Raw genomic sequence first — 27498 nt, forward strand, 5'->3', positions numbered from 1 at the left:
CTCCTTGGGGTTCTTAGTTATGATGGTGACAGGAGCATGGAAAAATATCCAATACACACAGAGTAAAGTGGTTGGCATTAGGAAGAACATCCAGCAGTAGAAGTCTTAACAAAGTAGACAGTGGAGCAGGACAAAATGCTTGGATCTGTAAGATCTTGTCAATGTGTAGAACCAATGCAACCCAGCAAAGACCATGCACATTAAGTGAGGATGATGATAACCATTATTTGAGACCATCATCATAGTTTAACACCCATGTTCCATTCTGGCACATGTCAAACACTTTGGTAGGAAAGATTGTTTGCCAACATAACGTGGCAGTCCTGGTTTAGGACGAATGTTACTGTAATTTAGCCCCAGGAGACATCGTCTCCAATGGCTATACAACACAATCTGTATCCTTATATTTTCAAACAAGGGTGCTAGATTCCTTTGTTCGAAAATATAAGGCCACAGATCATGTCATATAGCCAGCTGGAGACGATGTCTCCTGGGGCTAAATTACAGCAACATTCGTCCTAAACCAGGACTGCCATGTTATGTTGGCAAACAATCTTTACTCCAAAGTACTGTTGCTGAATATCTCTCATTGTGAGATTTACAAATAGTAATTTTCTACTTTGATAGGAGTTGGCAAATCAGAAGACTATGTTAAGCTCTGCCAAAACGATATTAAATTGAAGGTTGCAGATTTTCAAGAGAAGGGTTGTATTAGATTAAAGTGGACCCTAGTATTCAACTGGTACTTAATCATTACTAGATTCATGAAAAGGTTGGATTTGGGAAGGCTTGAGCTCAAAATATAAAAGATAACTGCCTAACAATCTCTTTCGACCATAGTGTACAGCTTAGGGGAGAAACAGAATTCCGCCAATATCTTACTGGTATTTATTTAACCACAGGGAGTGGGAAAAAACAGACGAAGCAAACCTCTGTATAATTTAAATGTAAAAATACAAGAGAGTGCCTCTCCAAGGTCGAATGACCTTCTAGAAACTGCAGCCAAGAATATCCTGCTTTTCTGGGAATCAAAGCATTAAAGTTTCAACAACTAGGACCCAACTTGGCAGAAGCCCACAAGGTTATCTACAATATTTCCAACAACTTTGTTCCCCTTTTTTTAATTCAGGCCATTAAATGATGATGATGATGATGATGATGACATAGACATACTTATAAAATTTATAAAGAAAAAAACGAAAATAAACAGTGCAGCACCCATGACTTTCGGAAATGTTTTCTTAATCTGTCAGGACATTGCATTGTTAAAAAATTCCATGCTTCTTGGAATCTGCCAATACTCCTAACATGCCAATTCACCCTTTCTTCCTTTCTATTTACTCCCTACTTTTCATTGCTCTCTTTCCTTACTCGACTTTTATGTCTGCTTTTTGTCCCCGCTTTTAACCCTTTCCAATTAGTTGTAGTGCACCAAGTCACTGTACAGAGTCAGCTCGTTATTATTGCTGGTTATAATCATCTCCCCCACCCCACCCTCTATGTAATTAAGGACATTAACTAACATACAGGTTAATTTAAACAAGTCGTACAAGAAATTTACTCACTGAACTTTTGTGTAACGTTGGCATCGGTCAGGATTAAAAGACCAGCTCGCTGCAAAGATAAATAAGTGAGGAAGAACTTGGAATTAAGAAAATTATTTCCTTCTCAAACGGGATTGTAGAAATGTCAGATTTCTCTAAAACGTAATTAGTTTTATAAAAATGGTTGGAAGCAAAGAGAAGACGAGAGAGAATATATTCATAGCAAAAGTTGTGTTTAGAAGCTGCAAAGCCGGAGGCAATGAAGAATATAAGAATACACAAAGAATTCAGTAGATAAGATGGAGTGGGTAGAGGAAGTCTGGGAGGTGTCATGCATCAGTGATTAATTAACTATGTTAAGGACCTAATTAACCGTATCATGTGAATGACCAGGCTAACAGATGTTATACACTGCTAGTCACAATGCACTTTGCGTTGTCTTTTAGCTTTCAAATGATGCCACCCCACTGACAGGGTGAGTAGGCTAGCATTCCCCCTGGATGGGAAGCCAGTCCGTTGCAAAGTTAATCATTTACAGCTGAGTGAACTGGAACAATGTCAAATGAAGTGTTTTGCACAAGAACACAATGCACAGCTCTGGTGATTGTGAGCAATGAAGATCCATTTAATTTTTTTTTTTTAATAGTTTAACACGTTTACACCACAATGTAAACAATTGATGAACAATCTATTGTTCATCGGTTCACTTGTTATGTGTTATCAGTTATTTACTGGTAAACAACAGAAAACCAAGATGTGAACAAATGAGCAACAGTTAAACAAGGGATGAACAACATGACAGGTAAACGTAACATAATCGAAAAGATAAACAAGGAAAACTGTAAACCTACCAAGAAAGTGGAATCGGCATCCATACCATAACCATTGGCTGAGAAGAACACGTATTTATATTCTGCTTCACTGACACGCCACAAATGCCTGTAAGTGCTGTTGGCAGGTTCATCATAGGTGTACAACTCGTCTATCAACTACAAAAAATTAAGAAAACAAGATTTACTCAGAAAGGGTCAAAATATGTAAAAATGTTTTACGTAGGTGCAGGCATGGCTGTGTGGTAAGATGTTTGCTTCCCAACCACATGGTTCCAGGTTCAATCCCACTGCGTGACACCTTGGGCAAGTGTCTTCTATTGCCTCGGGTCATCCTTCTCTAACATCCGTTTTTCCATGGTTTGAAAAGAACTGCACCAGATTCCATTGTCTGCTTTGACATGGTTTTTCTTTGGCTGGATACCCTTCCTAATAGCAACCACTTTGCTGAGTGCACCTGGTACTTTTTTTAAATGGCACCCACATGGGTGTTTCTTATGCAGCACCTGAGCCCTTTTTTTATGTGACATCACCACAGGTGCTTCTTATGTGACACCAGTATAAGGGAATTTTTTATGTGGCACCGGCACAGGAAATTATATAAATTATATATAAAGCCACCTCACCACTCAAAGCATTCACATCACACCATTTTTTTAATGTTGATTTCTTGGAGAAGGTCATAATAGGAGAGACTAAATATAAATAGCTGGCAACCTTACCTTGTTTTGTGTGATACCAGCACCCATACCTCGGATGTACAGGTCATAGGGTACAGCTGCAAAGGCCACGTAGGAACCTGGGTCTGCATAGGCATTGATCTCAATGGTATCTCGAGTGAAATCTTTACCACGGTTGAATGTTGCTCGTACCTGAGAGAATAAAGGTGTGCAGTTAGTTAATGAGTTTGAGTCTCACTTGACAGGATTCCTCTAATCAAATATTAATGAATCCCAGCAGTGGAACAAATCCACACAATTTAAAATAAAGAGTTTAATTAACGAAATCAACCCTGCTACTCAACTCCTCACCATTATTTGATGTCCATTTTCCATGCTGGTATGGGTTGGACAGTTTGACAGGAGCTGGCAAACCAGGCTCCAATTGTCTGTTCTGGCATGGTTTCTATGGCTCAGAGTGTACTGGGGGCTTTACATTACACCAGCATCATTATTAGCATGCCAGGCGAAATGCTTAGCAGTATTTCGTCTGCTGCTACGTTCTGAGTTCAAATCCTGCCGAGGTCGAATTTGCCTTTCGTCCTTTCGAAGTCAATAAATTAAGTACCAGTCAAGTATTGGGGTCGATGCAATTGACTATTCACCCACCTACCCCCCCACCACAAATCCCAGGCCTTGTGCTTATAGTAGAAAGGATTATTATTATTATTGTTATTAATTATCCTTTTGGGGTTGATAAATTAAGTACCTGTGAAACACTGGGGTCAATGTAATTGACTGTCCCCTCCCCACAAATTCCAGGCTTTGTGCCTATAATAGAAAGGACTATTATTATTAAGGTGGCGAGCTGGTTGAATTATTAGCCGGGCAAAATGCTTAGCAATATTTCACCTGTCACTACGTTCTAAGTTCAAATTCCACCAAGGACAACTTTGCTTTTCAGTCCCTTGGGGGTCAATAAATTAAGTATCAGTGAAACACTGGGGTTGATGTAATCGACTGGGACCCTTCACCAAAATTTCAGGCCTTGTGCCTTTAGTAGAAAGGGTTATTATTATAATTATTATTATTTATAAGGCAGTGAGCTGATAGAATCTTTCGCTGGACAAAATTCTTAGCAGTATTTTGCCTGTTGCTATGTTCTGAGTTTAAATTCTGCAGGGGTCCATTTTTGCCCTTCGTCCCTTCAAGGTTGATAAAATAAGTACCAGCTGAGCAATGGGGTCAATGTAATCGACTCAGCGCCTTCCCCAAAATTTCAGGCCTTGCGCCTTTAGTAGAAAGGATATTTTTATTATTATTATTAGTAGTATCTTGCAAAGAGTTGAATTTAAGTTAACTCCAAGTTCTTACTTCATTATTGGCAGCTCCATTGATGAAAAAATTCAAGACGTCGACAACAACCTCCTGATTAGCAGAACGAATGAAATACACAACAATACGAGCTGTAGGTACCATTCTTCTTGATAGAGCAACAGAGAAGGTCTTTCGACGACTGGTTCCCATTACAAGTTCATCTCCCAGGAGAATGTTTCCTTTGGCAACAATCTGAAGTGACACAACAGTAATAAACAGTAAGAAAAATAAACTCACAAAACACACCCCACACAGTACTACAACACATACAAGGGTGGGCTGAAAGGTTCAGAGGCTGACTAAGGAGTTATCATACAGTACTTAAACCTGGCATGCGTTAAATTCAACCTTTACTGATGCTAACTGCATGTTTTTGTTCCAGATAAACCCACATTGAAAAAGTGGTACTAGAGACATTTCGTGAAAAGGGATAAAATTTGGCACGGTGGTGTGATCAAATATCTGCAGAAGAAGGGGTTAGCTCCCAAGGACATTCATGCTGTCATGGTTTCTACATAAGGGGATGATGCTCCTGCTTTATCAACTGTGTAAAAGTGGGCAGCTGAATTCAAGAGGGATAGGGAGAGTCTTGAAGATGACCCAAGGTCTGGACGTCCCGCCACAGCCACCACCCTAGAAAACCTTGATATATTCACCATATGGTGATGAATGACAGACATTTAAATGTTAATCGGATAACTAATGGAGTCCTGCTTCACCAGGACAATGCTTCTGCACACAAGTTCATGGTTGCAATGGCTACTGTGGCTTTGAACTGGTTGACCACTCTCCATATTTTCCTGATTTGGCACCATCTGACCATTTTCTGTTCCCCAACATGAAAAAACACTTGGCTGGGAAGCAGTATCGGACCAATGACGAAGTCATATCAGCTGTTGAGGACATTTTTGAGGGCCAGGATGAGAGCTTCTATACCACAGGAATCCAAGCATTGCAACACCAATGGAAGAAGTGTATGGACGGCAGGGGAGACTATGTCGAAGCATAAAACACATCTGGTCAAATTTAACCATTGCATCGTGATCAACCTATGAACGTTTCAGCCCACCTTCGTACTCTGGACAACCATCACCACTAAACGATAGCACATACTTTATACATCACCATCATCATTTAACATCAGTTTACCATGCTGGCTTAAGTTGGACAGTTTGACAAGAGTTGGCAAGCCAGGAGCCACACCAGGCACCACTGTCCATTTTGCTATGGTTTCCATGGCTGGATGCCTTTCCTAATGCCAACTACGTTACAGAGATTAGTGGGTGCTTTTTATGTGGCACCAGCGTCAGTGTTTTTATACATGGTGCCAACGTGGTACCGCCACCAAATGCTTTTTATGTGGCACCATCACTAGTGCCTGACACTAGAAGCAGAGATTTTCATGTGGAACCAGCACTGACAGGGTCACCAAGTAACCTGCAAGACACATACCCTTACACAGTCAATACCACCCACATACCCACAACAACACATGCAATTCTCTTAAATCACTGTCTTAACAAGAACAAAGTTATTAGGCACCAACTCACCTGGTAAAAGACCTTTTCGACATAGGCAGATGTTGTCACATGGAACACCATAAATTCATTGACCTTAAAGAGAAGCAAAACAAAATTTTTATATTTAACTGGCAGAGAAATAAAAAGAACCAGCACCTCTTGGTAAATTTAATGTATGACATCGTCTCTCAACAGATGTGGAAACAAAAACTATTGAAGGCAAATTTAATGTGTATCTGTGGTTGTATGAGACACACACACACATCCGCTTTACACAAGCGAAGCAGTTTTAAATAAAAAAAAAAAACCATCTGTGTCATCATCATCATCGTTTAACGTCCACTTTCCATGCTAGCATGGATTGGACGATTTGATTGAGGACTGCCAAGCCAGGAGGTTGCACCAGGTTCCAATCTGATCTGGCAGAGTTTCTACAGCTGGATGCCCTTCCTAACGCCAACCACTGGCAGATAAGGTGCTGCAGTTTTCCTTTGAGACAAAATCTTCCTACCACAAAACCTTTTACTGAGTGTAACTGGCAGCCTTTTATTATTGCACTCCATCCATACAGATAGGTTAGGTTGTTGGTCTCACATACACATGTTACGCTAAAAAGCAGTGCACAGTACCAGAACTTTCAACTAGAGTCAAGCATAACAAACTACTCCAAATTGTTGTCCGAGTATTCCTATTATTATAAATCATGCAAAAAGCTGTGAGCTGGCAGAATTGTTAGCATGCCGGGTGTAATGCTTAACGGTATTTCGTCCATCTTCACGCTCTGAGTTCAAATTCTGCCGAGGTCAACTTTGCCATTCATCTTTTCGGGGGTTTATGAAATAAGTACCAGTTATGCTCTGGGATCGATATAACTGACTAGCCCCCTTCCCCGCAAAATTTTCAAGGCCTTGTGCCTAGAACAGAAATAATTATATATCATGCAAGCCTGAAACATACGTATCAAATGATTTCAAAATATCTCTGGTTCAATGTCATTATTACAACTGTGTGTGTGTGTGTGTTTATGTTCAGTTTTAATAAAAACAATTTTACATTAATCTGATGGGTTGCTCTGTACTTTGACAAAGTACAAATTTATTATTCTTAAACAAAAATGTCGTTGACAGTGACTTTGCAGTTTCGGTCAGTGAAGCCATTATCCGACGATGGTTTAATTGGCTGAAAGCATGAAGCCACTGTCAACAACATTCTTAAGAGTGGAAGGAGTAGACCCAGGAAGACATGAGACAGGGTGGTGAGAAAGGATCTTCAGGTGTTGGAACTCGCAGAGGGGATGACAAGGAACCATAACACCTAGTGGTTTGCTGTACTTGAAAAGAAACATCAAGCTAGTTAAAATCTTGGTTGTCCTTGCATCCAAGCATGTCCTCTTCATCTCAATGATCCTAATCTTGCAGGCTAGTGGGTACTGGTGCCACGTTTAAGCACCCAGTACACACTGTGAAGGGCATCCAGCCATAGAAACCAAACCAAAACAGAGATGGGGGCCTGGGCAGGTCTTCAACTGGCCAGCTCCTGTCAAACTGTCCAACCCATGCCAGCAAGGAAAACAGGTTTATGATGATGATGGGCATAAAGCTGATTAGTTAGAGTGTGGAGTTCACAATTATAAGGTCAGAGATCTGGATCCTGGACTGGACAGTGCATGGAAAGTAGGACAAGTGTCTTCTATAGCCTTCGTCCAACCAATGCTTTGTGTGTGGATTTGGTAGACGGAAACTGAAAGAAGCCCATTGTGTGTGAGCCACACAACTGCATGACAATTGGTGTTAGTTTGTTTACCTCCCCAATACTTTAGCGGTTTGGGAAAAGAGACTGATAGAATAAGTACCGGACTTTAAAAAAATAAGTTTTGGGGTCATTTCATTTGATTGAAAAGTATTCTTCAAGGTGATGCCCCAGCATGGCCGCAGTCTAATGACTGAAACAAAAAAAGGAAAAGATAAGAACACTTACCATTGGGTTCTTGGTAGATGTTGTAACAGAAATATAAGTCTGGCTCTCAGAGAAATATCGACTTGCTATCAGTTTTGCGTCCTCCGAGTCTTCATAGGAGGCCTGGACAAGAGAAATTTGTAAAGAATATATATTAAAAATGTCTGTTTAGGAGAAATAATTCTGTTAAGTCTGTTGTTGAGTGCTCCCACTCCACCTCTAAGTCAGATTCGAAGATTTGGCTGTTGTTTATAACAGATCAAACCACCAAGAGGTTTTTTTCAATACTGATTCAAATATCATTTATAATTGCTACACACCAAAAGACAAAAATCAGCCAGTGACACATAAAAAGCACCATTCGAGCATGGTCATTGCCAGTGCTGCCTGACTGGCACCTGTGTCAGTGGCACATAAAAAGCACCATTCGAGCATGGTCATTGCCAGTGCTGCCTGACTGGCACCTGTGCCAGTGGCACATAAAAATCACCATTCGAGCATGGCTGATGCCAGTACCACATGACTGACCCTCCGTGCTGGTGGCATGTAAAAAGTATCCACTACATTCTCAGAGTGGTTGGCGTTAGGAAGGGCATCCAGCTGTAGAAACCTTGCCAGATCAGACTGGAGCGGCCTCCTGTCTTGCCAGTCCTCAGTCAAACCGTCCAACCCATGCCAGCAAGGAAAGTGGACATTAAACGACAATGATGATGAATATCACCATCAACATCATCACCACCACCCACCTTTCCCCCACGAGTCACCTCCTCCTCCTGCATTCTCACCAAACACCTTTCTGTGTCCCTACATAGCTCTTCCCTCAACCATACTCCATCTTATCACCTCCTCCCTACCTTCTGCTCTACCCTCCTTCCTGAGCCACAGCTCAACCCCTAACCACTTTATTCCAAACCCCTCCACCACCTATCCACCTCCATCCAACCATCTGTCACTCATCCCTCACATTCTTATATTCCCCACCCTTCCTGCCTCACCCCCACCCCAGCCCCTTCCCAATCACAACTACTAATCCTTATAATGTGATGGGGATAGCCTTGGATCTCCCCTCTGTTCTTGTCCCTTTATCATAACTTCACAGCACCTGGCATAAAGCCATCTCCTGCTTCATAACACCCACCCCAACACACACACATGTAGCCATGGGGCTTTTCTTTACCTAATTTGTTTTTCTTTCTTGCATCTTACTGGGGAACCTCATTAGTGTTGGTGCCAGGAGAAAAAGAACCCAGCTCACACTGCAAGGTGGTTGGCATTAGGAAGGGCACACTGCCCTGGAGAACATGCCAAAACTGGCGCAGGAGCTTAGTGCAGCCCTTTGGCTGGCCGTTCCTGTCAACCCACCCAACCTATGCCAGCAATGGAAAATGGCCATTAAATGATGATGACAATACATATATAAATAGTCGTGTACACATGCATACACAAACACACGTGTTATAATGTGAGACCCTTGTCCAATTGTATGTTATTGTGAGCACTAATATTGTCGCCACTCATGTTGTGATGATATTCCACATCTTATTATCTTTGACTCATCTATCACTGATAGCTCCGCAAGACGACTTTGAAACATCTACCTTGACGGTAATTCAAACTCATATCACGTAACTGACATTGACTCCAACTGACAACTGGTATGATGACTCTACTACTACTACTACTGACCCCTACAATGACTGTCTGACTTTATAGTGGCTGGTTCATACCACTTTGCCATGTGGGAAGGGGAGTACCGTTTTCACTATGACAACACGCGACAGGTTCCTTCCAGGTTCTGTCTTCTAAATCCACATTAGTCCATGGCTATAGTAGAAGACCTTAACACAAAGTGCCATGCAGTGGGACTGAACCGGAAACCATGTGGTTGAGAAAGAAACTTCTCAACTATGCCTGAGCCTAAAGATATGGGAAGATTAACTTTGCCATTATCACTCACCCTGTCTTATCCTCTGTACCACTCCTCTTACACTCACCCCCTTGTACCGTGAAGGTACACGTCACCATCATCTCTCTCTCTAACTGGGGTAGCTACGTGTCTCCCCTACTACAAGAGGCCTATTTCTGACCCTCCAGCATACCCTAACCAGACACAAAACCACCCCACCTCAATCCCACTCCCCATCTCAGTCAAGGGATCTTTGTTTTGCAAGTTACTTGGTGACCTCACTGATGCTGGTGCCACATAAAAAGCACCCAGTCCACACTCTGTAAAGTAGTTGGTATTGGGAGGACATCCAATTGCAGAAACCATAACAAAAGAGACAATAGGGCTCAGAACAGCCTTTTGCCTTGCCAGGTCCCGTCAAACCATCCCCAACCCATGCTAGCATGGAAAAACGGATGTCAAATGGTGACAACAGTAATAAGTTAGTATTTAGAACATTACAAAAGGTTCTAAAATAAATTACTATACAATGAAAAGTTTTTAATTATCAACATATTAAAACAATTAGATTAAAATAATATATTTTTAAATCTCTCAGAGAGATTTATGCAGTAACAGCACGATAAAGTATGTTTTCAACTTAATGTGACAGTCCCATGAAAGGGAAGAATGCTACTGTTATTTAGCCCTAGGTTTTGCTGAGTAGAGGTGCTTGTCTCCACTTTGAAAACATAAGGACACAGGAAATGTGTCAAGTCCAACAGGAAACGGTGTTTCCTAGGGCTAAATAACAGTAGCATTCTTCCCTTTCATGGGACTGTCACATTAAGTTGACAACATGCTATCACTTTAATTAGATTAAACATCATAAATACAGGTGGTGGTGGAGAGGGTTGTCTCATCTGGTTTGGTATCAGAAGGGTTTACAGAAAAAAAAAAAATATCCAAGACTTTTGTCCATTTTCCTAATTGTTAATACTGAACAACAGATAATATTATTGGTAGAATAGAAATATGAGAAAGACTTACCGTAAATGTGATAATTTCTACATCATTGCCGACATTTATGTTAAAGGTAACAAAACCTTTTACAGGTTTCTTGCGTTCAGAACTATAGGGTGATGTTCTGCCATTTAAATTCTTCACAGAAATTTCTATATTTACTTCCTTCTTCTCATCGTTAACACGGCTACCATCTGGCTTCATTAGTGCCAACTGGAAATTAAATAATAATAATAAATAACTACGACGAACTGAAGTGGGAAATACAGAGGTTGTGGCACCATGAAGAGAGTGGACGTGATACCAATACAATGGTGATTGGTGTGCTTGGACGTATCAGCATTCAACTACCAACATGGTTCAAAAAGATTGGTACAAATGTAAAGATAGAACACCTACAAAAATCATCATTGCTTGGAACTGCAAGAGTTCCTCACAGGGTTCTTGAAGCATGACCAGTAAACAAGTGTCACCTTAGTCTGCTGACTGTGGACAGCTGACGCCTTCTTCATCACACCCAGCAAAATAAGCTGAAATTTTTCATGATAAAATGATGATGATAATAGTAATTTGCTAATATAAGGACAAGACTGGAATTTGGGGAAAGGACATTAATTGATTACATCAACCCCAGTATTTGACAGGTACTTATAAGCAAGATTTGAACTCAGAAAGTGAAGAACCAGAAGAAATGCCAATAATTCCTTCTAATCTTGGCACAAGAACAGAAATTCCAAGGAGGGTCAGAAAGCCAATTACATTGGTCCCTGTTCTTAACTGATATTTATTTTATTAACCCCAAAAGGACTTGGCCGAAATTGAACTTGGAACCTGAAGCTGGATGAAACACTGCAAAGCCTGATGTGCTGTCGATTCTGCTTAGCTCACTGCCTTAATGATAACGGTAATAATGGTTTCAAATCTTGGCACATGAATAAATGGAAATTAATATGTGTATTGTGATTAAGGCGGCAGGCAGGAAGAATCGTTACCATGCCGGGCAAAATGCTTAGCGGCATTTCGTCCGTCACTACGTTCTGAGTTAAAATTCCACTGAGGTCGACTTTACCTTTCATCCTTTCAGGGTGCAGCCTCCTGACTTGCCAGTCCCCAGTCGAACCATCCAGCCCATGCCAGCATGAAAAATGGATGTTAAACAATGATGAAACATCCGGTGGGAAAGTGGGAAGATTTGCATATACGACCAGCTGCAGTCTTCCTCATAAAGTGTAGCCCATGCTTGGGCAATTACAGCTGAATGTTCCTCTTTGACTAACAGTGCCTCTCCCCCCAATACATTCTAAAGCAACGAGAGAATAAAATGAAGTCGAGGAAATTGAGTGGATGTTGAGACCATACTTACAGTGACTGAGACAAGTGTATTTGGTTTAAAACTTCGTACTGCATCTCCGACCCACTGAAGTTTGACTCTGGAACTAAAACAATGAGATGTGGCTGATCCATTTTGAGACATAGCTAAGAACCAATCGTAGACAGTTACATTAAATATAAGTTCACTGTCCCTCAGGCTTGAGAACATCTTTTGCTTCATTTGGTTTAGGATTTCTGACATTCCAAATCGAAAGTCAATGCGTCCATTAAACTGAAATGGTAAGAATATATAAAGTAATGTTCACAAAGACAGGGAGGCAGGTTAAAAGAGAGACAGACAGACTGACAAACAGGAAAACAGACAGACAAACGGGGGAAAACTGGATAGACAAACAGAGCTACATATTACATAGTAATATGAGTCGACCTGCACCGCAGACAAATATATTGATGAGACATCTAGCCTCGCTTTGACACAGTAGCCTTGTTCTGAGACACTAGCCTCGTTCTGAATTACACTGTAGAAATGGACTCAGTTCCTGCCAGGCTGTGGTCAAAGACACATGTCTTCTCTGCAGCTTCATGCACAATCTCTCACATGCAACTCACATGTCTAGTCACCACAACAAGATATATGGTTCGTAAACAAAGATATTTTATCACACACACACATTCTCAAAATGACTGTTCTCATTATTACACACATGCATACATGCTGTAATACAAATATTATATGTTACTTCTTTCAGTGCAAAAGCAAAAATCAAAACTTCCTTTGTAAGTAAACACACATGTTTTTGCATCGTACTACATGCTTCCTCTGCAAAAGGTGAAAACAGAATAAACAATATATTTATACACAAAAATGTCTTATGGTGATTCATACAGTTTTTCCATTTAATAACATGCACTTGAACAGCCAATGACAGCTGCTACAAACTGATAGTGAAGAGTCAGATAGAGAAGAAAATGGAAGGAGAAAGAGAACTAAATGGACAAATGAGAAAACAGAAGGTAAAAGGAAAGCAGTTTGACTAATAACAAGGCAGACAAATGTCCAGGCAGATGGACAGATACACAAATGACTGACCAGTAGCAATGGAGAAGAATGCCATGCAAATCCAGAGCTCATTGCAACATTTATACATGACAGTGGAATCGAAACTGGCACCACCTCTGTCACAACTACAACAGTTCCAGTTGGTCCAACCAAAGAAACAGCATGCTTGTGAAATTAACGTGCAAGTGGCTGAGCACTCCACAAACATGCTTACCCTTCATGTGGTTCTCAGGGAGATTCAGCAAAAAATAGAATGCGACATGGCTGACCTTTTGAATTACAGGTACTTCTGCCTTTTGCCAGGTGAGTGGACTGGAACAACCTGAAATAAAGTGTCTTGCTCAAGAACACAATGCACTACCGGGAATTGAACTCGTGGCCTTACGTTCATGATCTAAATACCCTAACCACTGAGCCATGCCCCTTCACCAATGACTGGAATATTATTGGGATTACAATAGAATGGCATGAAAAGAAAAAAAAATATTAACCATGCAAAGTTAAATGTCTTAGAAATAAAATAGTTATGAGCCTTAGAGATGAACATTTTCACTTAGAATTACAGGATTGAGAAAGAGAATACTTACATATTCCACGTCTTTCTGTAAAGATGGTAAATGGTCATTAGTTCTATTATAACGGTAGTTTTGGTTTGGTGGCACTATGGTCAGTTTAATGACAGCAGAACCAATTGTAGCCTTGCCACTTGTATGGCTGAAATTTAAGATGACCAACATTATAGATTACACTGACAAAAGTATGTATACAGTCATACACAGTTGTAGAATAGTCCAGAGACTATATATATATATATATATATATATATATATATATATACAAAGGGGTCTAATGCTCTTAGCTTACACTTTTTGGGGGACAATCAGATCGAACCATCTCAAGTGTAACTGTCCAAAATAGTCATGACTTCTGGTACTTGACTGATGAAAGAAAGCCAAAAATGACCCGTCTTTTTTTGCCTGTCCTAATTGTTGTTTCTCTTGTCTGCCATTGTGTCGTCTATCTGTCCGAATGTTTAATGCCCTCTATTGCGTTTTTGTTCCATTTTTATATGTGTGTGTGTGTGTGTGTGCTTTCAAATGTATTAAGGACCAACTGGCTTTCAGCCACTGTTTGTATCCCATTGTGTCCACTACTCCAAATGGTTGGTATTGGTGCAATTTGTCTCTTACTGTTGTGCCAACTGACAGTGAATAGCCAATCAGAGACTTTAGATGGCATCACGTGAACAACCTTTTTCAAGCCTACTACTTTCTGTAAAAAAACAGCTTTGTCCTCAATACATGTCTTTGGTTCCAGACTTTTTAAGCTCTAGCCACTGACCACACAAGACAGCCAGTTCCAGCGACAACACAGCAAAAATATGTGAATAATTTAGGATTATTTTATAAAAGTATAACTTTTACTTTATATTAAGATGGCAGAATAGTGTGAAGGATTTAAGATCCTTTTATGAAAGTTTTTATGGTTTTCTCTTCGTCCAACAGCATTATGGCAACCCCTTCTTTGTTGCCACCATCATCTTAATATCGTCAACATCATCTCTCTATGTACACAACTCAGCAAGCAACTCGCTCAGGTTCCAACAATTCTCTGTTCGTGAATTACTTCACCATCGATCAACAGCGAATATACAACCTGCAAGATCTCCCGTATCAAGTTACCCAGGCAGCAGCATCACAGCCACAACTTCATGTACAACATGTACCTCCAACTGGCTCAGCATCATGCCCACAACTTCTTGATACAGTATTTCAACTACCGTGTACAATTGACTACAAACTAACATTCTCGTCCTTGTGTCTATGAACTTCTCGTTTCGATGTCTATAGACTCTTTGACTGTCTTCTTCATTACCATTCTATGTTAACACACACACATACATCTATGCTTACATGTACACATACATTTGTTCTCATGATGGCCTTTCTGTTATTCTGTATACATGACAGACACACATGCTAACATATCAGTAGATCTTCCTTTAATCATTCTACATGGTTGTGTCTCTTTTTCTCATTGGCACTTATATGTATTATTCAATTTATAATTATTGCAAGGACTGTGCGATGTACTAAGGAGCCTATCCCTTCACCTCGCATCGCACGGTCCCTTACACAGTAAATTTACAACAATGAATTTAACATCAACAACAGACGTAGGTACCTGCCATTTGGTCAAGAAGGTCATTTCTCTTACTGGATTTGTTTTTTGACCCCATTGTGTGACACTTTGGATAAGTGCCATCTAACCCAGCCATTGGAGCCTCAGGTCAGCCAAAGCCTTGAATATAAGTTGGTGGTCAGAAATGGTGTGGAAGCGCTTTCAAGTGCACACACAGAGTCTTGCAATCTGGAATGCCTCACAACTCCGATTGTTATGCAGTCAAACACTGCAGTCTTTTGTTGTGTAAATTTGTCAAGCATTTTCTCTTCTGGCTCCCTAATGTGATTCTCAGAATATACAGGGTATTCAAAGGGTCTCTCCGCAGTGATATTTTTTGAAGACACCATCAACACCGAGAGATATTGCTCAAATATCACCTCTCCATTTGTAAGACCAACTCACTGAAAGTGAAATTAATAATGCATACTTTCAGCAAGACGGAGCTACCGCACATACTTCATGCACCTCCATGGCGCTACTTCAAGAGTTTTTCGGTGAATGGATTATTTCGAAGGGACTTTGTCCAACAAGATCACCTGATTTAACACCACCAGACATTTTTTTCTTTTCTGGGGAGCAAGTAAAAGATCAGTGTACAAGAATCGCCCGAAAACCATTAAAGAGCTAAAAGATGCAAACATAACCTTCACACGGTCCATACCGCATCAGACTCTCCAAGATGTATTCCAAACCATGTGTAGAAGAGTCAACTTATGTATTGAAAATGGAAGACGACACTTTCAACAACTCTTATAAAGTCTTGTAAAGTCTAATATATTCTTTTGTAGTCTTATACCATCTTATAAATATTTATTTTGCAATAAAACACTTACTGCGGAGAGACTTTCTGGACAACCTGTATCTGAGAATATATCCCACAGGTAGGTTAGAATACTGAAGAGAAAGATAGGTTTTGGGAGGTGACAAAGAAGTTGGTAGAAAACATGAAAGAGAAAGTTGGAATGGTGAGTTCAAATGCCACCAAGGTCAACTTTGCCTTTCATCCTTTCGGGGTGGATAAATTAAATACCAGTTACATACTGGGGTCAATGTAATCGACTAGTCCCCTCCTCCAAAATTCCAGGCCTTGTGCCTTGAGTATAAACGATTATTATTACTATTATCATTACTTACTTGGCCATTACAACACCACCAATGGAATCGACATCATCCATGAAATATGGAGACACTGTCACATTGACATCAAAACGAGGAGTCCCTGGAAAAGAATAAGGTGTTCATTATACGAGAGACAGTGAATGCTTAACATACCTGTTATAACAAACTGTTAAAGGCATCAAAGGGTCAAGTGGTGGTGGTGGTGTTCAACCTAATTGACAGATTAGGTTGACCGTCCAAGAGCAGAAACGGTCTCTCAGATTCCTAAACACACACACGCAGTCATTTTCTACAGGTTACATTCACACAACCTTGGCTAATCCAAGACAAAAGATTCTAATATTTTGATTCAGAATAAAGGTATGTGTGTGGCCTTGTTGTTAGGCTCACAACTCTTAGGTCATGGGTTCAATTCCCACACTAGACAGCATGTTGTGTTCTTCAGCGACACACTTCATTTTTCATTGCACCCAGTTCATTCAGGTGGAAATGAGTACCAGTGCCATCTAGTGTGGAGGGAGAGTTAACCCAGCGACAGATGGTGTCCTGTTTGGTGGGGGCTTTTGTACTCTTGGGTGTCAAAATACCTTGGAACCCCCCCCCCCAAACAAAAATTCCAGCTTCATAAGTCCTTTATAAAATTTAATCCTTTTGTTACCATGATGATGATGATGATGATGATGATATTACTGAACAGCACTGCTTTTGTTTTAATTAATTTTGAAAATATAGTATTTATTAATATAATTTTGTCATTACCAAAGGTGAACACCATTAATTGAAAAGTTAACTTCATTAACAATCAATTAACTATTTCTTAAAGTAACAGAAGTTATTGATAAACCACTAACATTAATTTTTATTATAGAAAGAAGTAAAATAAAAAAAACCCAGTTTTTTCTCTAAAACCACCTAAAAACTACCTTTAAAAAGTGCCAAAAATACAAAATCTGTTAACTTCAATTCAATTGAAGTTAACAAGATTACTTGAATTAATGGAAATTAGTTAGTTCGATAATGATTTCCAAAGTTAACTTAAAAGTTAAATCATTAACGAATTAACAGTTTGGTGCCCAAATTTGGTCATTACTAAACAGATGCTTGAAACAATACAAAATTCTAATGGAATGTTTTAATTAAGATCGCTTTTAAAACCTCTGTTAGCATATTTTGTTTCAATGAATTTAGTAAAATAAATGTCATTATTAAATTGGTGTTTGGGACAAAAATTAACACAAAATTTCGAAGGAATCTTTTGATTAAGATCATTTTAATCGTTTTGTCAGCATATTTCTGTTGAAATACACATTCTTTTTTTCAATTAATTTTGAAAATAACGAAGAATTTATTGAAACAAAACTCATTATTAAGATGGTGTTTGGAACATAAATTAACATGGCATTTTAATGAAAGACTAATTTAGATAATCTTAATACAGGGAATTTGGATCATAGAACCAAGGGAGGTTTCTGTTGGGTTGGTATCAAATGAGGTAAAATTCAGTCTAAAGAAGCACCATTTCCATATTGTAGAACACAGAGATAAGTTATGCAGATGGCTTGCAGAAAGCTTTAGTAAGTATTAGTTGAAGTAAGGTTTAATACTGAAATATTGTTGGTTCCGTAATGGGGGAAAAAAACACTGGATTGTTGTTATTGTAACTAAATACATTGAAATTAAGAAATCTTTGAGTTAACTTACAAAATTCTTCAACACGGAAATAATGTTCATATATAATATTCTGGAAAAAAGAAAAAAAATTTATAGAAAATTCCATACTGCCATTTTGGCCAAATAACATTCTTTCCCAATCCCATACTGATATTTACCATTGACTACATCTATATTCTTTCTTATATTCTTCCCCCGGTTTCTCTAACCCATCCTTTTATAATGTGGGGTGGTCATATATTTCTTCTATAGCAAGATACCTGTATCTGTCCCCTTATCAAACTTTAACCTCTCAACACCTGACATAAAGCTACCTTCTCTTCTACACTGATTAATCTTTAGACTTGGCAAAGACATACATGATCACCAAGGGTTGCAGGTGTGGTTCATGAGATTTTTGGCTCAAGGTTAACCTCATTTCTTTTCTTGTGAAGACAATTCCATCAATATTCTACAGTACACACACACATTATATGGATGTAATTGTATCATTAAGAAGAAGATTGTTTCTCAACCATGTGATTATGGATTCAATCTCTCTGCATGATAGCTTGCGTAAGTGTCATCTTATGTAGCTCTAGGCCAACCAGAATATTGAGAGTGGAATTGAAAAGAAGCTACCCTACGTGTATGCTTGTTTGTGGGTCCCCTTCTCTTGTCAGTCATCACATATGGTGTTATTTATTTCCAATCTTCCATGGAAACAGATGTAGAATAGTGACAGGCAATTCTGTCCAACCCATGCCAGTATGGAAAAGTGGAAATTAAAATGATGTTACATCTATATACACACACAGTTAGCAGAGGAAGCAGTGCTGAAAACCCTATATAAGGCCTCAATGACTTGTTGGGAGAGTGTAGAGTGAGGAATGAAGTGATCCTCAGACTGGTTTGCAACAAAAGGGACTCTTTCTGCCAAAAGATCAGGGGATGGTGGTGGTGGTGGTGCTAAACCCAGACACAGTTTAACCCTTCAGCATTAGGATTTCTCAGTCAAATGCAATTCTTATTTGTTAACATTCATCATCATCATTCAATGTCTGTTGGCCATGCTGGCATGGGTCGGACGGTTTGACTGGGCTGACACACTGGAAAGCTGCACCAGGATCCAGTCTGATTTGGCATGGTTAGCATTGTAGTTGCAGGTGGGTCCCCTTAGTCTCCTGGCAACCATATTTTTAAACCCAGTCTGTCACTGCCTACAGTTACCATGATAAGTGGATGGCATTGTACTTAAACATTTCTCTCTCAAATCATGATAAATTCACAAAAATATGATTTTATCCAGAATTCTAAGATTGTTTTTATTCCAAAAGTACACAAGGAGATTATATTCCAACAAATTTCTTAGAGAATGTTTTTTTTTTTACTTACTGAAGCATGGACAGCTATAGACCAGTTGCCAAATTTTGGTTGATCTGCTAGTTCAAAGTTTTCGCTGACAATACCTGAAGTGAAAGAATTATAAGCAATTAGACATATTTCAACATTATTATAATAATTATTATTATACTGAGTGAGACTGCAACATGTGCCATCAAAGTGACACTGGGGTACAAATATATGAAGCCCAATATACCCACTCATCTGATAAGGGTATGCCAGGTACATGCATCACAACCATATGTGCATGACATGGTGATCTCATATCAAGATAAACAGTGCATGCAGGTGGGGCCCAATTAGAATTTTCTTCAGGTCAAGTAGCTCATCCTGCTCAAAAGGTCTCTGATTAAGGTTTGTTTAAGGATGATGAACAAAACACCCATGTTTCCAGAGGTGAATTATCCAAACCCCCAAGAATTCCTCTCAACATATGGCTATGATGCTCCCCCACTATTTCTGCTGGGGATCAGAGATGCACATATTGTCAGCCACCAAGGAACATGTTCAACTGGTTGAGGTCAAACAAATCTGTGGTATTGAGCAGAATATTTACTGTAGCACATCTTTTATACCAAGACAAAACAATGTACATGATAACATTTCCAATCAGTTAGGACCAGAAGCCATGAGAGCCACTGTCTGGTACTGCATCAGGGCATTATTATTATTATTATTATTATTGTTGTTGTTGTCTGGTGAAATGGTTCACTGTACTACTTACCTCCTGCATTAGTTTGCTGTCCTAACCATCGTCGTACAACAAATCCTGTTGGATCCTGTACAAGTAATAAAAACAGATTGTTATAGAATTTATAACAGACGACTTACATCAAGGAATAACCATTCAATTCTTGAGACCAACCAGCCTGAGACCATTTTGGGTTCTATGAACAAATTTCATGTTTAAAGTGTTCTAAATTAAAATGGTCCAGCAAAATTTTATGTTAATTTATGACTCAAACACCAGCTAAACATTCTTTTTTGCTCTAGGAACAAGGCCTGAAATTTGGAGGGAGGGGCCAATTAATTAGATCAACCCCAGTATGCAACTGATACTTAATTTATCGACCCCAAAAGGATGAAAGGCAAAGTCGACCTTGGCTGAATTTGAACTCAGAATGTAAAGACATGAAATACCACTGAGCATTTCACCTGGTGTGCTAATGTTTCTGCCAGCTCGCCATCTTAAAATATTCTTTTCTACTCTAGGCACAAGGCCCGAAATTTTTGAGTCAATTAGATCAACCCTAGTACATAACTGGTACTTAATTTATCAATCCCGAAGAGATGAAAGGCAAAGTCGACCTTGGTGGAATTTGAACTCAGAACATAAAGACTGACGAAATACTACTAAGCATTTCACCCGGTGTGCTAACCACTCTACCAGCTTGCCGCCTTACACCAGCTAAATAATGACAAAACTTATTTTATGAGATTCCTCACTACATTCAAAATAAATAAAATCAAAAGGCAGTGTAATTCTATAGAATTTGTAGAGTAGACTTATAATGAAGGGCATTACAACCATGACCATCTAATCTGCTTTCTGATGTAAGTGCAGGTAGGTAGGACTTCGTGATCAAATTCTTTTTTTTTAAGACGATAAACTACAATTTGTAGACGAATTGATAAGAAATGCTACCATATTTCCTCAAATCACATCTGTCTTCAAATAAAAGTAGCATTCGCTAATGTAGTCCTAAGTAGACAAAAAAAAAAAAAAAGAGATAGTCAATGGTGGAGTGTCTTTGAACATAAACCGGTTTGACCAAGGTAGACTTAGAGTTAAACAAGCTGTTCAATGCTAGGTTTGTCTGTGAGAAAATGGTAGATTTCTGCCCCATTAACTGCTATTGTTGTGGAGATCCACTAAAATTCAGGCTGGGTGGTTATGGTTGACATGTCATAGGCCTGTCCAGTTAGAACTGCCCTAGGGTTAAACAACAACAACTTACCTTAACATAGATTGTCAAACTTCCATAGACAGGCATCAGATCGGGGTAGACTTGTACCACCCGGAAAAATACTGGCGAAATAATAAAATTTGACGGTGAGGAACAAGGAAGCAAACAAGTTAATTCACAGACTTAGGGTGAAGTTTCTTTTGGGGATTTAATACTTTAGGGCAGAGGTTCTGAATGAGGGCCCAATGGGGCTCCATACGAGATTTTGTTGTTAAAATTTATGTGTAATAAATCAGTTATATGTCTACAATACAGAAACTGTTTTAACAATTATTTATGGGATTCTTAATAATATAAAAATAGAATTTTTGAAATAACAAAAGGTCTCTGGACCACTTATGTCTAGAAACTGAGGTTGGGGGTAAGCAAGGGCATGCTCCCCATAGAAAATCCAGCTCCAAAAAAGCCTCAAGATAGCAAAGGAGAAATGGGCACCAGCCAGCCCAAAGGCTGGGGTGGACTGCACCTGCCTACCTCGGTTGCTATGGCATTGAGGTAGAACCAGCCACCCCTGTTAACAGGGACAAAACCCGAATTTAAAACACTGGATGATGATGATGATGATGATGAAAAGGCTATGATTGTCCACTTGAGTTTTAAAAAATATTCAAAGGGCTCCACAGGTAAAACATGGTTGACAACCACTGGTTTAAATAGTTTGTTTCCAACATAGACACAAGGCTGTATATTTTTGGCAGGAAGTATAGACCCCCAGTATATGTCTGGTACTTTAATCGACCTCCGTACTTGGCTGGTCCTTTATTTCATCAACTTCTAAGTATGTGACAAGTACTTTATCATACCAATTTCCAGGTACTTTATCACATCGATCTCAAGTACTTGTCCAGTACTTTATTCTATCAATCCCCAATCATTTGAATGATACCAACCCAGTGCCATCGCTGTAATTTGCCCATCTCTCTATTCACTCCATCACCACCTATCAACCTGAAATTAGACAGCTCTTCTTTTGCTTAAAATATCTGACACTTTTACACAAACACACAGCTGTTAGTAGCAATGAAAGGAGAAAAAGTACTCAATACTAACATACAGTGTAATAGTTTATTTAAGCTGAATCAATGAAACTTGGAAGAAGGCAGTGAAGATCTTTTAATTGCTAGACGCGTTCCATCAACATTACCAACTGTTCATTCTTGGACACCTCTTACAGAGACAGAGTGAGAAACAAAGGGGTAGGAAGTTTAAAGGACATGGTAGCTGGCATCAGCCATGTTCGAATGGTGCTTTTTACATACCACCGGTACAGAGAGCCAGTGAGGCGGCACTGGCAACGACCCACGCATGAATGGTGCCACCAACATGAGAGCAGGTCAAGCGGCACTGGTATCGACCACAACTACAATTTCCATTCGATAGTGATTTGATTTAGGATTTTACTTAGGTCAATAGGTCTCCTCAAGCATGGTGTGTTGCCTGACGATCCAAAGGTACTTTTTAAGTGGGCTGGCTATGCGACCCTGGTGTAGACTACGGCTGTGATCTCACTTTCCTTGCCAGGTCTTCTCAATCACAGCAGATCTCCAGAGGTCTCAGTCTTTTGTCATTGCCTCTGTGAGGCCCAACGTTCAAAGGTCATGCTTCACCACCTCATCCCATGTCTTCCTGGGTCTACCTCTTCTACAGGTTCCATCCACTGTTAGGGAGTGACACTTCTTCACACAGCTCTCTTTGTCCATCCGCAGCACATGACCATACCAGCGCAGTCGTCTCTCTTGCACACCACATCTCATGCTTCTTAAATCCAGCTTTTCTCTCAAGGCACTTACACTCTGTTGTGTGCACACTGACATTACACATCCAGCAGATCAAACTGCCAAATATCCTTTTCTGCATACGGCCGATCTGCTGTTCTCAAAATAACTTCCCCATCTTTCAGGCAACCCACTGCCCTCAAAATAGTTTTTCGATCACTCTGCTCACCCAATCAATACCCTGCACTCAATGTACTTTACACAATACATTATCTTAGCAACAACAACAACTACAGCAGCACTGATACCACCACCAACATCAACAACAAAAACAGTCAGAAGGTACACTTACCCTTTTGACCCTGGCAATAGACAGGTTTATTGGTCTGGATGAAAACTGAAGCAAATTTCTCATCAAACATGATGTCTGCTTCTCTTGTAAAGACTTGACTGCTAGGATTGCTGATAGGGTTGGCCTCAATTTTCACTTTGTATTGCCCAGGCGGAAGATTTTGGGATATCTGAAAAATATGGAATATATTAACAGGTTGAGTTCTGTCTGATGGATAGCTTTTATTCACTTCACCATTTTATAACATAACTAGAAGAAACATTTAACCTAATAATGGCTTCGAATTTTGGCACAAGGCCAGCAATTTGGTGGGGGAGGGGAGGGGGAAAGTCAATTACATCAACCCCAATAGTCAACTGGTACTTATTTTACCGACCCTGAAAGGATGAAAGGCAAAGTAAACTTCAGTTGAATTTGAACTTGGAATGTAAAGATGAACAAAATGCTTCTGAGGATTTTGCTCAGTGTGCTAACAATGCTGCCAGCTCTCCGCCCTAATGAATTTAAATATATTCATGTGCTTGTGGCATGTATACAGCACCAAGACCATTCTGCTGAGTGGTTGGCATTTGGAAGGGCATCCAGCTGTAAAAACCTTGCCAAAACTGACCCTTCCTGGGCTTGTGCCACATAAAAAGCACTGAGTCCATTCTGCTGGGTGGTTGGTATTAAGAAGAGCATCCAGCTGTAAAAATCCTGCGAAAACAGTCACAGAAGTCTGGTGCAGGCTTCTGCCTGGTTGACTCTTGTGAAACTGTCCCACCCATGCCAGCATGGAAGGTGGAAGTTAAACAATGACGATGATGATTCATGTACATTTACTGCCTTAAATTTGGACGAAATGTCGCTAAGCATTTTGCACATTGTGCTTAAACATTTAACCTAATACTAATCAAAACCTTAATAAATGAAGTTGCACTCTAAATATGAAATATTTAGTATTTCTTCTGGCCTGGGTTTTTTTTTTTTTTTCTGTTTGGAGAATCACAGTGGATCGTCATCATTTAACATCCGTGTTCCGTGCTAGCATGGAACATGGAGGTTTTTCACAGGAGACTAGAAACAACACTGTTTGTATAATGGTGATACTCGTTTTACAACCATTACAATGTTCAGACAAGGATGCACATAAACACACACACACACACATGCCATGGGCTTGTATACTTCCAAACTTGACAGTCAGATGACAGATAACACTAGCTATCTAATAAAACAGTCTGTAGACTCACCTGTAACTGCATGATTCGGCTAGCAGGCATGTTAAATTCCAGTGATGTTCTACCATACTCAAAGTTATCTCTAACAACAGAGAGCTTCAATATGAGGGGCCCATACTCTAGTCGAGTAATAGTTGTAAATATCTGAATCACTTGATTGGGACGAATCTTACGAGGAACAGCAATTAAATAAGTCCTGAAAAAGATACACAAAACAATGTTTAATATAGGTAGATCATCATTACTTGGAGGAAACAAAGAGTAAATTTATTGGAAGAGGTGCTGGTGCCATGTGAAAAGACACTGGTGATGGTGCCATGTAAAAAAAGGGACCGATGATGGTCCTGCAAAAAAAGCACCGGTGATGGTCCCACGTAATGAGCATTGGTGATGGTTTTGCATAAAATGCACTGGTAATACTCCCAAATAAAAAGTGCCTTTGCTGGGACCACGTAAAAAGCACTGGGAATGGTGCCACACAAAAAGCACTGGTGATGGTGCCACATAAATTAGTGCTGATATCAGGTAAAAGCACCCAGTACACTCTGTAAAGTGGTTGGTGTTAAGAAGGACATCCAGCCATAGAAACCATGTGAAAACAGACTATGGAACCTGGTGTAGCTTCTGGCCTTGCCAGTTTTGTGTCAAGCTGTCCAACCCATGCCAGCAGGGAAAACGGACGTTAAATGCTGCTGATGGTGATGAGGTGAGGGAGAAGAGTCATTTGGGGAGGATGAGGATAAGAGACAAAAGTAACAAAGTTAATTAGCAAAGAAAGAGTTAATTAACTGGGAGAGCTGAAGGCAGAAGAGCTAATTAGGAGAAGTGGGATAGAAGAACTAATTAGAAGGCAGAAAAGATAATTAGCCAAAAGTGAGAGTAAGAGAATCAATTAATAGGGAGAGGTGTGGAAGAAAAGTCAAGTTGACCCCAATATGTAACTGGTACTGTTTTTTAGTGACAGGAAAGTGAAAAGGCACAGGTAACACTAATGGGATTTAAATTCAGAGCAGAGAAGTATGTAACCAAATACCACAGGACAATGATGATGATGATGATCCACCAATCCTGCTAGTCTGATAAATAATTTCAAAACGTTTTGCTAGTTTAGACACATCTAAAATAGAACATGAAAAATAAATGCTGTAAAATTGTGTGGAATTCTAATGCCATCTCTGCTGTGAAGCATATAGCTTATGTTAAGCACTACACCAAGGTGACATTGCAACTTTAGACCATCCAAATTAGTAGCCTTAAACTAAGCAGCTACAACAATATAGTAATGACCCATCAACAAGAATCACAGTCCACACAGTATTCAGTGGGTCATACAGGGTGTTCAAAAAGTCTCTCTGCAGTTAATTTATTAATCCAGTGCATGAGCAACTTGGTTATCAGTGTGTGGGTGGCTGGGTGTCAGCCATTGTCCTCAGTCATTGTCTACCCTCCAGCGTGTCGACATACTAACCATTGAAGAACGTAAGTTTTTAGTTGAATGGGTGTTTCAAGCTGGAAACAAATAGACAGATACTGTGAAACAGAAGTTCAGTGAAACTTTTCCAGATACTGTTGTTCCACATCATGACACTGTGCGGGATTTGATAAGAAAATTTAGAAACACAGGCTCAGTGGAAGACGCAGCAAGAAGCAGTAGGCCTACTTTTCTTTCAGATGCAACACTCTCCAATATTTCTGATAAACTGTTGGCAAGCCCATCAAAGACCTTACGCAAATTGTCACAAGAAACGGAAATCAGCCTAGGAAGTGCTCACATGGCAGTAAAAGAGAAATTAAATTTTATGTATTGAAAATGAAGGACAACACTTTCAACACCTCTTATAAAGTTTTTTAAAGTCTTGTAAAGTTTAATATATTCTTTTGTAGTCTTATAACATCTTATAAATATTTATTTTGCAATAAAATACTGTGGAGAGACTTTTTGAATACCCTGTATTACATTACAAATTTCACACATAAAAATAAGGAATGAAGTTATAACTTCATCTGCAGGATTCGGGCATTGCATCCGCCATAAACCATACGACTGTTCTAAGCATGACAGCAAAGTGACATTGAAAAAGGATGAGTAATTTTAAAAAGATATAAGGAAGTATGACAGAGGCCAGATTTTAAGATTGACCTTACATTGGCAGTGAAGCTACAAGAGCAGAACTTAAACAGTGATATAACACAAAAACTCTGTCTTAATGAAAGTGCTTCATCACACAGTGCTCCCACCCCTTACAACGGTGTAATCTTGTAATCTGTATCTATTTATATCTAGTTTGAATCAGCAAACAGAAAATAATTTGGTCATATATATATATATATATATAAAATAAATATATATATATATATATATATATATATATATATATATATAATGTCAGTGTGCATGCATGACAGAGTGTAGGCACTTTGAGAGAAAAGTTGGACCTAAGAAGCATCAGATGTGATGTGCAAGAGACAACTGCACTGGTATGGTCATGTGTTGCGTATGGACAAGGACAGCTGTGTGAAAAAGTATCACACCCTAGCAGTTGAGGGAATCTGTGGAAGAGGGAGACCCAGGAAGACCTGGGATGAGGTGGTAAAGCACAACCTTCAAACATTGGGCCTCACCGAGGCAATGACAAGTGACCGAGACCTTTGGAAATATGCTGTGCTTAATAAGACCCGGCAAGCCAAGTGAGACCATAAC

General features: G+C 39.5%; 1 protein-coding gene across 1 annotated transcript in view; it reads right to left on the reverse strand.

Annotated features, from left to right (window-relative positions):
- The window catches only part of LOC106875989 (CD109 antigen), a 64578-nt gene that overhangs the window by 27165 nt on the left and 9915 nt on the right, over positions 1-27498 (reverse strand). Inside the window, exons 3-18 of the mRNA XM_089348308.1 lie at positions 24810-24993; positions 23578-23746; positions 21502-21572; positions 20268-20322; positions 19535-19608; positions 18191-18230; positions 16505-16589; positions 13774-13900; positions 12158-12397; positions 10822-11007; positions 7908-8009; positions 5961-6023; positions 4408-4602; positions 3097-3246; positions 2396-2533; positions 1566-1614 (exon numbers count right to left, since the gene is read on the reverse strand). Of these exons, the coding sequence (XP_089204434.1) occupies positions 1566-1614; positions 2396-2533; positions 3097-3246; positions 4408-4602; positions 5961-6023; positions 7908-8009; positions 10822-11007; positions 12158-12397; positions 13774-13900; positions 16505-16589; positions 18191-18230; positions 19535-19608; positions 20268-20322; positions 21502-21572; positions 23578-23746; positions 24810-24993 (1928 nt within the window). The remainder of the gene's footprint in view (positions 1-1565; positions 1615-2395; positions 2534-3096; positions 3247-4407; positions 4603-5960; positions 6024-7907; positions 8010-10821; positions 11008-12157; positions 12398-13773; positions 13901-16504; positions 16590-18190; positions 18231-19534; positions 19609-20267; positions 20323-21501; positions 21573-23577; positions 23747-24809; positions 24994-27498) is intronic.

This window comes from Octopus bimaculoides, chromosome 1, assembly GCF_046866305.1.
Source record: "Octopus bimaculoides isolate indiv1 chromosome 1, ASM4686630v1, whole genome shotgun sequence".
NCBI classification, from domain to species: domain Eukaryota; kingdom Metazoa; phylum Mollusca; class Cephalopoda; order Octopoda; family Octopodidae; genus Octopus; species Octopus bimaculoides.